A 12,229-nucleotide genomic window follows, 5' to 3' on the forward strand; every position below is an offset into this window, starting at 1 on the left:
CATAGTATAGTATGTCAAAAAACATGCGATTTTTTTCAACATGTCATAAAAACATGCCATATGATGGAAAAAAGTAAGGCAGGCCATGATAAACACAATAGAGAAGTAATTTTTTTAAACCCTCATGAATTTTGTCCAACTATAACGCCATAGAATAGTATTTCGAAAAAATATGTGATTTTCTCAACATGTCGTAAAAACATGCCATATGATGGAATAATGTAAAGTAGGCCATGAAATACACGAAGGAGCAGTTTTTTAAAAAAAAATCATCATGAATTTTGTCCAAAAAAACGCCATAGTATAGTATGCCGAAAAAAAATGCGATTTTCTCAACATGTCGTAAAAACATGCCATATGGGCGCCTGTATAGCTCAACGGGTTAAGCAGGCGAATTGTGTATAGGGACTGGTCTCCAATGCAGTGTCCTGGGTTCGATTCCAGCCTGTGGCCCTTTGCTGCATGTCTTCTTCTTCACTGTGACTATCAGTAAAGCTGAGGAAGGCAAAACATTAAAAAGAACATGCCATATGATGGAATAATGTAAAGTAGGCCATGAAATACACGAAGGAGCAGTTTTTTTTTAAAAATCATCATGAATTTTGTCCAAAAAAAACGCCATAGTATAGTATGTCGAAAAAATGTGATTTTTTTCAACATGTCGTAAAAACATGCCATATGATGGAATAATTTAAAGTAGGATGTGAAAAACACTATACAGAAGTCTTTTTTGAAAAAAAATCATCATGAATTTTGCCCAAAAACCTGCCATAGTATAGTATGTCAAAAAACATGCGATTTTTTTCAACATGTCGTAAAAACATGCCATATGTTAGAATAATGTAAAGTATGCCGTGAAAAACCCTATGGAGCACTTTTTCTTTGAAAAAAGAATCGTCATGAATTTTGTCCAAAAATAACGCCATAGTATAGTATGTCGAAAAAATGTGATTTTCTCAACATGTTATAAAAACATGCCATATGATGGAATAATGTAAAGTAGGCCATGAATAACACTATGGAGCACCTTTCTTTGAAAAAAAAATCATCATGAATTTTGTCCAAAAAACCCGCCATAGTATACTATGTCGAAAAAATGTGATTTTCTCCACTTGTCGTAAAAACACGTCGCATGGGTTCCCGTATAACTCAGCGGGTTAAGCATTTGACCCATGTACAGGGACTGGTCTCTGACGCAGTGGCCTGGGTTCGATTCCAGCCCCCGACCCTTTGCTGCATGTCTTCTGGTTTCTTGTTGACCTTCACTGTGACTATCAATAAAGCTGAGGAAGGCAAAACATTAAAAAGAACATGCCATATGATGGAATAATGTCAGGTAGGCCATGATAAACACGATACAGAAGTAATTTTTGTAAACCCTCATGAATTTTGTCCAACAATAACGCCATAGAATAGTATGTCGAAAAAAATGTGATTTTCTCAACATGTCGTAAAAACATGCCATATGATGGAATAATTTAAAGTAGGCCATGAAATACACGAAGGAGCAGTTTTTTTTTTTAAAAATCATCATGAATTTTGTCCAAAAAAAACGCCATAGTATAGTATGCCAAAAAAAAATGCGATTTTCCCAACATGTCATAAAAACATGCCATATGATGGAATAATGTAAAGTATGCCGTGAAAAACCCTATGGAGCACTTTTTCTTTGAAAAAAGAATAGTCATGAATTTTGTCCAAAAAACCCGCCATAGTATAGTATGTCGAAAAAAATGTGATTTTCTCAACATGTCATAAAAACATGCCATATGATGGAAAAAAGTAAGGCAGGCCATGATAAACACGATACAGAAGTAATTTTTTTAAACCCTCATGAATTTTGTCCAACTATAACGCCATAGAATAGTATGTCGAAAAAATATGTGATTTTCTCAACATGTCATAAAAACATGCCATATGATGGAATAATGTAAAGTAGGCCATGAAATACACGAAGGAGCAGTTTTTTAAAAAAAATCATCATGAATTTTGTCCAAAAAAAACGCCATAGTATAGTATGCCGAAAAAAAATGCGATTTTCTCAACATGTCGTAAAAACATGCCATGTGGGCGCCTGTATAGCTCAACGGGTTAAGCAGGCGAATTGTGTATAGGGACTGGTCTCCAATGCAGTGTCCTGGGTTCGATTCCAGCCTGTGGCCCTTTGCTGCATGTCTTCTTCTTCACTGTGACTATCAGTAAAGCTGAGGAAGGCAAAACATTAAAAAGAACATGCCATATGATGGAATAATGTAAAGTTGGCCATGAAATACACGAAGGAGCAGTTTCTTTTAAAAAACTCATCATGAATTTTGTCCAAAAAAAACGCCATAGTATAGTATGTCGAAAAAATGTGATTTTTTTCAACATGTCGTAAAAACATGCCATATGATGGAATAATTTAAAGTAGGATGTGAAAAACACTATACAGAAGTCTTTTTTGAAAAAAAAATCATCATGAATTTTGCCCAAAAAACCTGCCATAGTATAGTATGTCAAAAAACATGCGATTTTTTTCAACATGTCGTAAAAACATGCCATATGATGGAATAATGTAAAGTATGCCGTGAAAAACCCTATGGAGCACTTTTTCTTTGAAAAAAGAATCGTCATGAATTTTGTCCAAAAATAACGCCATAGTATAGTATGTCAAAAAAATGTGATTTTCTCAACATGTTATAAAAACATGCCATATGATGGAATAATGTAAAATAGGCCATGAATAACACTATGGAGCACTTTTCTTTGAAAAAAGAATCATCATGAATTTTGTCCAAAAAACCCGCCATAGTATAGTATGTCGAAAAAATGTGATTTTCTCAACATGTCGTAAAAACATGCCATATGGGTTCCCATATAACTCAGCGGGTTAAGCATTTGACCCATGTACAGGGACTGGTCTCTGACGCAGTGGCCTGGGTTTGATTCCAGCCCCCGACCCTTTGCTGCATGTCTTCTGGTTTCTTGTTGACCTTCACTGTGACTATCAATAAAGCTGAGGAAGGCAAAACTTTAAAAAGAACATGCCATATGATGGAATAATGTCAGGTAGGCCATGATAAACACGATACAGAAGTAATTTTTGTAAACCCTCATGAATTTTGTCCAACTATAACGCCATAGAATAGTATGTCGAAAAAATATGTGATTTTCTCAACATGTCGTAAAAACATGCCATATGATGGAATAATGTAAAGTAGGCCATGAAATACACGAAGGAGCAGTTTTTTTAAAAAATCATCATGAATTTTGTCCAAAAAAACGCCATAGTATAGTATGTCGAAAAAAATGTGATTTTTTTCAACATGTCGTAAAAACATGCCATATGATGGAATAATGTAAAGTATGCCGTGAAAAACCCTATGGAGCACTTTTTCTTTGAAAAAAGAATCGTCATGAATTTTGTCCAAAAATAACGCCATAGTATAGTATGTCAAAAAAATGTGATTTTCTCAACATGTTATAAAAACATGCCATATGATGGAATAATGTAAAGTAGGCCATGAATAACACTATGGAGCACCTTTCTTTGAAAAAAAAATCATCATGAATTTTGTCCAAAAAAAACGCCATAGTATAGTATGTCGAAAAAATGTGATTTTCTCAACATGTCGTAAAAACACATCGTATGGGTTCCCGTATAACTCAGCGGGTTAAGCATTTGACCCATGTACAGGGACTGGTCTCTGACGCAGTGGCCTGGGTTCAATTTCGGCTTGCAGCCCTTTGCTGCATCTGTTCTTCACCCTTGTTTCTTGTTGACCTTCACTGTGACTATCAATAACGCTGACAAAGGCAAAACATTAAAACAACATGCCATATGATGGAATAATGTAAAGTAGGCCATGATAAACACGATACAGCAGTGTTTATTTTAAACCCTCATGAATTTTGTCCAAAAAAAGGAAAATAGTAGAGTATTTCGAAAAAATATGTGATTTTCTCAACATGTCATAAAAACATGCCATATGATGGAATAATGTAAAGTAGGCCATGAAAAACACTACAGATCTTTTTTTTTAAATAAAAACCATCATCATGAATTTTTTCCAAAAAAAAACACCATAGTATAGTATGTCGAAAAAAAAAGCGATTTTCTCAACATGTCATAAAAACATGCCATATGATGGACTAATGTAAGGTAGGCCATGATAAACACAATACACACAATACAGCAGTGTTCTTTTTAAACCCTCATGAATTTTGTCCAACAAAAACGCCATAGTATAGTATGTCGAAAAAATATGCAATTTTCTCAAGTTGTAAATACATGCCATATGATGGAATAATGTAAAGTAGGCCGTGAAAAACACTACAGAGCAGGTTATCTTTGAAAAAAAACGTCATGAATTTTGTCCAAAAAAACGCTATAGTATAGTATGTCGAAAAAAAATGCAATTTTCCCAACATGTCATAAAAACATGCCATATGATGGAAAAAAGTAAGGCAGGCCATGATAAACACAATACAGAAGTAATTTTTTTAAACCCTCATGAATTTTGTCCAACTATAACGCCATAGAATAGTATGTCGAAAACAATGCGATTTTCTCAACATGTCATAAAAACATGCCATATGATGGAATAATGTAAAGTAGGCCATGAAAAACACTATAAAGAAGTCTTTTATGAAAAAAAAAATCATCATGAATTTTGCCCAAAACCCGCCATAGTATAGTATGTCAAAAAACATGCGATTTTTTTCAACATGTCATAAAAACATGCCATATGATGGAATAATGTAAAGTATGCCGTGAAAAACCCTATGGAGCACCTTTCTTTGAAAAAAGAATCATCATGAATTTTGTCCAAAAAACCCGCCATAGTATACTATGTCGAAAAAATGTGATTTTCTCAACATGTCGTAAAAACACACCATATGGGTTCCCGTATAACTCAGCGGGTTAAGCATTTGACCCATGTACAGGGACTGGTCTCTGACGCAGTGGCTTGGGTTCGATTCCAGCCCCCGACCCTTTGCTGCATGTCTTCTGGTTTCTTGTTGACCTTCACTGTGACTATCAATAAAGCTGAGGAAGGCAAAACATTAAAAAACATGCCATATGATGGAATAATGTAAGGTAGGCCATCATAAACATGATACAGCAGTGTTCTTTTTAAACCTTCATGAATTTTGTCCAAAAATAACGCCATAGTATAGTATGTCGAAAAAAATGTGATTTTCTCAACATGTCATAAAAACATGCCATATGATGGACTAATGTAAAGTAGGCCGTGAAAAACACTATAGAGCAGGTTTTCTTTGAAGAAAAAATCATCATGAATTTTGTCCAAAAAAAACGCCATATGTCGAAAGAACATGCGATTTTCTCAACATGTCATAAAAACATGCCATATGGGGGCCCATATAGCTCAATGGGTTTAGCGGGCTACCCGTGTACAGGGACTGGTCTCTAACGCGGTGGCCTGGGTTCAATTTCGGCTTGCAGCCCTTTGCTGCATCTGTTCTTCACCCTTGTTTCTTGTTGACCTTCACTGTGACTATCAATAACGCTGACAAAGGCAAAACATTAAAACAACATGCCATATGATGGAATAATGTAAAGTAGGCCATGATAAACACGATACAGCAGTGTTTATTTTAAACCCTCATGAATTTTGTCCAAAAAAAGGAAAATAGTAGAGTATTTCGAAAAAATATGTGATTTTCTCAACATGTCATAAAAACATGCCATATGATGGAATAATGTAAAGTAGGCCGTGAAAAACACTACAGATCTTTTTTTTTTAAATAAAAACCATCATCATGAATTTTTTCCAAAAAAAACACCATAGTATAGTATGTCGAAAAAAAAAGCGATTTTCTCAACATGTCATAAAAACATGCCATATGATGGACTAATGTAAGGTAGGCCATGATAAACACAATACACACAATACAGCAGTGTTCTTTTTAAACCCTCATGAATTTTGTCCAACAAAAACGCCATAGTATAGTATGTCGAAAAAATATGCAATTTTCTCAAGTTGTAAATACATGCCATATGATGGAATAATGTAAAGTAGGCCGTGAAAAACACTACAGAGCAGGTTATCTTTGAAAAAAACGTCATGAATTTTGTCCAAAAAAACACCATAGTATAGTATGTCGAAAAAAAATGCAATTTTCCCAACATGTCATAAAAACATGCCATATGATGGAAAAAAGTAAGGCAGGCCATGATAAACACAATACAGAAGTAATTTTTTTAAACCCTCATGAATTTTGTCCAACTATAACGCCATAGAATAGTATGTCGAAAACAATGCGATTTTCTCAACATGTCATAAAAACATGCCATATGATGGAATAATGTAAAGTAGGCCATGAAAAACACTATACAGAAGTCTTTTTTGAAAAAAAAAATCATCATGAATTTTGCCCAAAACCCGCCATAGTATAGTATGTCAAAAAACATGCGATTTTTTTCAACATGTCATAAAAACATGCCATATGATGGAATAATGTAAAGTATGCCGTGAAAAACCCTATGGAGCACCTTTCTTTGAAAAAAGAATCATCATGAATTTTGTCCAAAAATAACGCCATAGTATAGTATGTCGAAAAAATGTGATTTTCTCAACATGTTATAAAAACATGCCATATGATGGAATAATGTAAAGTAGGCCATGAATAACACTATGGAGCACCTTTCTTTGAAAAAAAAATCGTCATGAATTTTGTCCAAAAAACCCGCCATAGTATACTATGTCGAAAAAATGTGATTTTCTCAACATGTCGTAAAAACACACCATATGGGTTCCCGTATAACTCAGCGGGTTAAGCATTTGACCCATGTACAGGGACTGGTCTCTGACGCAGTGGCCTGGGTTCGATTCCAGCCCCCGACCCTTTGCTGCATGTCTTCTGGTTTCTTGTTGACCTTCACTGTGACTATCAATAAAGCTGAGGAAGACAAAACATTAAAAAGAACATGCCATATGATGGAATAATGTAAGGTAGGCCATCATAAACATGATACAGCAGTGTTCTTTTTAAACCTTCATGAATTTTGTCCAAAAATAACGCCATAGTATAGTATGTCGAAAAAAATTTGATTTTCTCAACATGTCGTAAAAACATGCCATATGATGGAATAATGTAAAGTAGGCCGTGAAAAACACTATAGAGCAGGTTTTCTTTGAAGAAAAAATCATCATGAATTTTGTCCAAAAAAACGCCATATGTCGAAAGAACATGCGATTTTCTCAACATGTCATAAAAACATGCCATATGGGGGCCCGTATAGCTCAATGGGTTTAGCGGGCTACCCGTGTACAGGGACTGGTCTCTGATGCAGCAGCCTGGGTTCAATTTCGGCTTGCAGCCCTTTGCTGCATCTGTTCTTCACCCTTGTTTCTTGTTGACCTTCACTGTGACTATCAATAACGCTGACAAAGGCAAAACATTAAAACAACATGCCATATGATGGAATAATGTAAAGTAGGCCATGATAAACACGATACAGCAGTGTTTATTTTAAACCCTCATGAATTTTGTCCAAAAAAAGGAAAATAGTAGAGTATTTCGAAAAAATATGTGATTTTCTCAACATGTCATAAAAACATGCCATATGATGGAATAATGTAAAGTAGGCCATGAAAAACACTACAGATCTCTTTTTTTTATAAAAACCATCATCATGAATTTTGTCCAAAAAAACCGCCATAGTATAGTATGTCGGAAAAAAATGCGATTTTCTCAACATGTCGTAAAAACATGCCATATGATGGAATAATGTAAAGTAGGCCATGAAAAACACTATAGAGCAGGTTTTCTTCGAAAAAAAAATCATCATGAATTTTGTCCAAAAAAAAACACCATAGTATAGTATGTCGAAAAAAAATGTGATTTTCTCAACATGTCATAAAAACATGTCATATGATGGAATAATATAATGTAGTCCGTTGTTACGGGCGCTGCCGTATTCATGGCTCCTCCTCTTGTGTGCTTGTGTGTGTGTGTGTGCATGCCTGTGTCTTTTCTCATATACTCTCAGCTTGCCGCTGTAACCAGCCATGCTCATGTGCCTCGGTTTAGTTGAAACTTTGTTAGACTTTGTGAAACTCTGTGCATTTGGACGCACTAGTTTTCGTTCATTGTATTTTCACACACACTACTTTGACTGTTAGGATTTATTTTGGGACAAAACTCCAGGTTAGAGTCTCTTTGTGTTTTCACTTTGTACTTTAGTTCCCAATATTCATTTCGTTATTACTTCATTTTTATTTTTGTTTGTCATAATTTTATTCTTTGTTAATAAATCTCTTCAACACTGTTAACAACGGGCTTTATGTTACTTCCCTTTTCCCCAAAACGAGCTGGGGTTGTAACAGCCGTGAAAAACACTATGGAAAAAAAAAATCATCATGAATTTTGTCCAAAAACGCCATAGTATAGTATGTCGAAAAAAAATGTGATTTTCTCAACATGTCGTAAAAACATGCCGTATTATGGAATAATGTAGGCAGTGAAAAGCTCTATAGAGCAGTTTCCTGTGAAAAAAAATATGAATTTTGTCCAAAAAAAAACGCCATAGTATACTATGCCATCTGAAAAGTCTCCTAAAACGTCATGGAAGATCGTGTCGTCCGAAAATGGACAAAAATGTCACAAGTTTCGTAAAGTCTGGCAGCAGGTATCAGTAGACGCCTGAGATGACAACATGTAAACCATACATACATACAAGTTTTGGGAGTGATTTATTCCAGGATGCAGGTTGAGTGAACTACACTTCCTGAAGAGGACACACAATTGTTTTTAATAGCAAAATCAAGAGATCAAACAAACCAGCCGAAAGAAGAAAACAAAAGAAAAAAAACAGCGTGGTCAAAATTACACTGACGGTGCCATCATCTGTGAAACTCCTCGACTATTACATTGGAATATCATAATCCCCACTTCCCCTTTAGTTGAAGGGGACATCGATACAATGACGACACATCACTAGAAAACTAAGAACAAGTTGAACATGAGCAGAATATGTACAAAAGATGAATTAAGGTGGAAACCAGAGCGAGTGAATCTGCTGTGTCAAATACAGGATGAACCCAAGGGTGATCTTGGCGATAACAGTAGCATTGGTAGTCTGTAGAGGCCTTTCAATCCAAAAGACCTTTTTTTAAATTCAGTTTGTAGAATCTGTCAGCTGCCATCCGGTGCGTGGCGACAGCAACTGCTTACATCATTAGTGCAATCGAACAAATGAAAAGACTTCAGCAAAAAAAATAAAAATAAAAAAGGCAACAGGAACAGTGTTTACACGCACACGGAAAGAACCGACAGGTGTATCAAAAATATCCATATACATAGTCGTCACTGTGCGGCTGTGAGTATCTTTAGAAGACAATGAAGCTGCTTCCAGTCGACAAATGGAGACGGTGAAACAGGAGATTACACTGAAAATATTGAAAATGTGCGAAGCAGGCAACGATGAAAGCTGGAAACAGTGAGACGTTCCGCAAATTTAGGAAACTCGGTGGCAGGTCATCCAAGAAAAACAGAAAAGAAAAAAAAAAGCCATGTATTTTGGTAGTAGTGTAAAACACACACACACACACACACACACACACACACACACACACACACACACACACACACACACACACACACACACACACACACACACACACACACACACACACACACACACACACACACACACACGTCAAAGGGAATATGTACAAAGTGGAGATCACCGTTTGTATTTACACATTTACATACATCAAACCAAACCTTTAAGGAGACATGATTCCAACGTGGGCTGTGCCTAATATAGGCTGATACAGTACAATATATCAACTACACCTTCCCTCCTTGACGGCAACCTTTGTCTCCAGGGGAACGAGGAGGATCAGGAGGAGGAGGAGGAAGAGGAGGAGGAGGAAGGGCCTTACAGATTTTTTTTTAGAAATAACTCGACAACAGGTAATGTCACTGAGCAGATCTGCATCTGCTGCTTTAGGCACCATGGGACAGTGGTAGTGATTCCAAACACCAAGCTTCTGTAAAGTTGTGACTTTTAAACACAATGACGTGAATGCGTTTTGAAGAACGAACAAAGCCGTGTGTACATACAGCAGCCAAGCTCTCCGAGTACCTGCGACTGGGGAAAAAATTGAAGAAAGTGCAACACCGCCCTCTTGTGGTTTGCATGCGTACACTCTTCAGATGCACGTTCACAAGGGTTTCATCACATCCTACATTCCATCGAGATTATTATTGCCTTTGAAAAGAGAGTGGTGGAGTGGGTACAAAGGTAGAAAGAAACAACAGGTTGGGAAGAATAAAAGCACGTTTGCCTTTCATCTGACTCCGCTATCTAAATGCAACCTATTTAAGTGCTCAGAAATCATCTCAGCACACCAGTCTTTGGCTAGCTTCAGTGTCCACAGGCTAAGATGGTTCAACCCTCTCTGACTGAGAATCAGTGCAGTGATTGCTGATTTTTAATGTGTTAAGATAGACAACATACGCACAGATTATTCTTTTTTTTTTTCCCTTATGCAACACAGATGAGCGATCAAGACCTCCATCCTTGCTGGGTGTCCAAGGCTGGTGTGAAAAGTGGCTTACAGGGGATGTAAAGTACACACACAAAAAAAAGAAAAGCAGGAAGAGACTCATGGAGAAGCCCCTCCATCAGGCTCACAAAAAACAAACAACAACAAAAGTCACACAAAAAGCTGGAGCAGAAGAGTTGAAGAGGCCGTGGAGTGGAGGTGAGGTGTCCAAGGAGGAGGAGGAGGAGAGGGAAGGAGGAAGGCAAAGTGGAGTCCCTGTGCTCGTTAGCCGGCTCGGCTCGGCTGGGCTAGCTCATCAGCGTTGCCATGGTAGCCATCAGCTGGTCAGGTAACTGTGCAGTTCTCTGGAGTTGATGCTCAGGACCACACCCGAATGGTTGCCTGGCAACAGGGTGGAGGAGGAAACAGAGACACAGGGCGAAAGCAAATGAGCAACGGTAAAGAATGACAAACACCAGTTCATGACAATCACCGCTGCTAAAGGCGTCGTGTGGAGTTTATCATCGAAATACGTAACACATTGTGGCCTGACAGTTTTCCTGAGTGCATTTAGCGTCTGACATCTGCATATTTACAGACTGTCCTTGTTCATGTTCTCTCTGGTACTTTTTACTCCTCTATAGCCCTGAAATGTTGCTACTTTTTTGGTGCGTGTCCACAGGGGTGATTTTTGGAGCATCACAGCATTGGTTGCTTGATGGGTTTATGACCAGACAGTGACGAGATCGATGCTCTCCAATGAGAAACCAACACAAACTACACATTAATATAGTATACTGTTTATATAGTAATATATAAATATTGGCTTGATTAGACGAACGCTGCACTCTCTTGGACAGACATGGCCGGTACTTCTGGTGGCTTTTGTATTTCTGAAAGTAACTAAGACAACCATTAGATCCACAATGGTTACTTAAATGCTTTTTTCAGACGTGGTGAGTAGCAGCAGGATGCCTCGGATTTGCATAAATAGGTTATATCTTAGCTTAATGCAGATGATGAGCAGCCAATGTGATGCTGATGCATTGCATGGCTGCTTATATAAACAATAAATGGGAAGCAGAGAAATGACTGCTCCTGTGGACACCATGCACTTGGAGAGTGTTGGCTTCTAGGTTGGAACACTCAGGTAAACTACTTAGCACACACAGTAATCAGACACAAAACTACAATGCTACGTATCCTCATGTATCAGAATTAACAATCAACAAAACAAACAATTATCATTGTGCTTGTAAATACGGTGACGACCATAAAACGTCCCGTGACTAATCCTGGAGCCAACAGTAAAGACGTGAACATTCATTGCAAAGATCACAAAATTTTAGCAATACCAGTGATAATGATAGAAAAAGAGGGGGAAGTCCTCCAGTACCTTGGTGTGTGTTAGCTGCTGGTGTTAGTGGCTTGGGTTTTAGTAGCAGTGGTTAGTGGTCGTCCTTATAAGGGAACGGAAGGCGGGGCTACCTCCTGCGTTACCTAGAGTCTGCGAGTCCAGGTCGTCGTCGATGAACTCCTCGCCCTGGATGATGTGCTGGGTGTCCTCGCTGTGATTGACAGGGCTGGTCATCTCCTGCTCCTTCTCGTTGTGCATCTGGGCGTAGACGTTGCGGCTGCCTGGAAGCTTCCTGAAAAACAGCGGGGGATAGGCATCCTCAGTCCTAAGCCAAGGACTGTGGGATTTGTTGTTTTCGTAAGATGGGGCT

General features: G+C 37.6%; 1 protein-coding gene across 4 annotated transcripts in view; it reads right to left on the minus strand.

Moving 5' to 3' along the window:
* Positions 1-8,683: 8,683 nt before the first annotated feature.
* The window catches only part of sorcs2 (sortilin-related VPS10 domain containing receptor 2), a 365,472-nt gene continuing 361,926 nt past the window's right edge, over positions 8,684-12,229 (minus strand). Inside the window, exons 26-27 of one of the 4 annotated variants that reach the window (XM_051943725.1) lie at positions 11,991-12,196; positions 8,684-10,904 (exon numbers count right to left, since the gene is read on the minus strand). In XM_051943725.1, the coding sequence (XP_051799685.1) occupies positions 10,840-10,904; positions 11,991-12,196 (271 nt within the window). In that variant the 3' untranslated portion in view covers positions 8,684-10,839. Of the gene's footprint in view, positions 10,905-11,898; positions 12,197-12,229 lie in introns of all 4 variants that reach the window. The other 3 variants (XM_051943727.1, XM_051943726.1, XM_051943728.1) reach the window with 3 other exon arrangements.

This window comes from Acanthochromis polyacanthus, chromosome 23, assembly GCF_021347895.1.
Source record: "Acanthochromis polyacanthus isolate Apoly-LR-REF ecotype Palm Island chromosome 23, KAUST_Apoly_ChrSc, whole genome shotgun sequence".
Lineage (NCBI taxonomy): Eukaryota > Metazoa > Chordata > Actinopteri > Pomacentridae > Acanthochromis > Acanthochromis polyacanthus.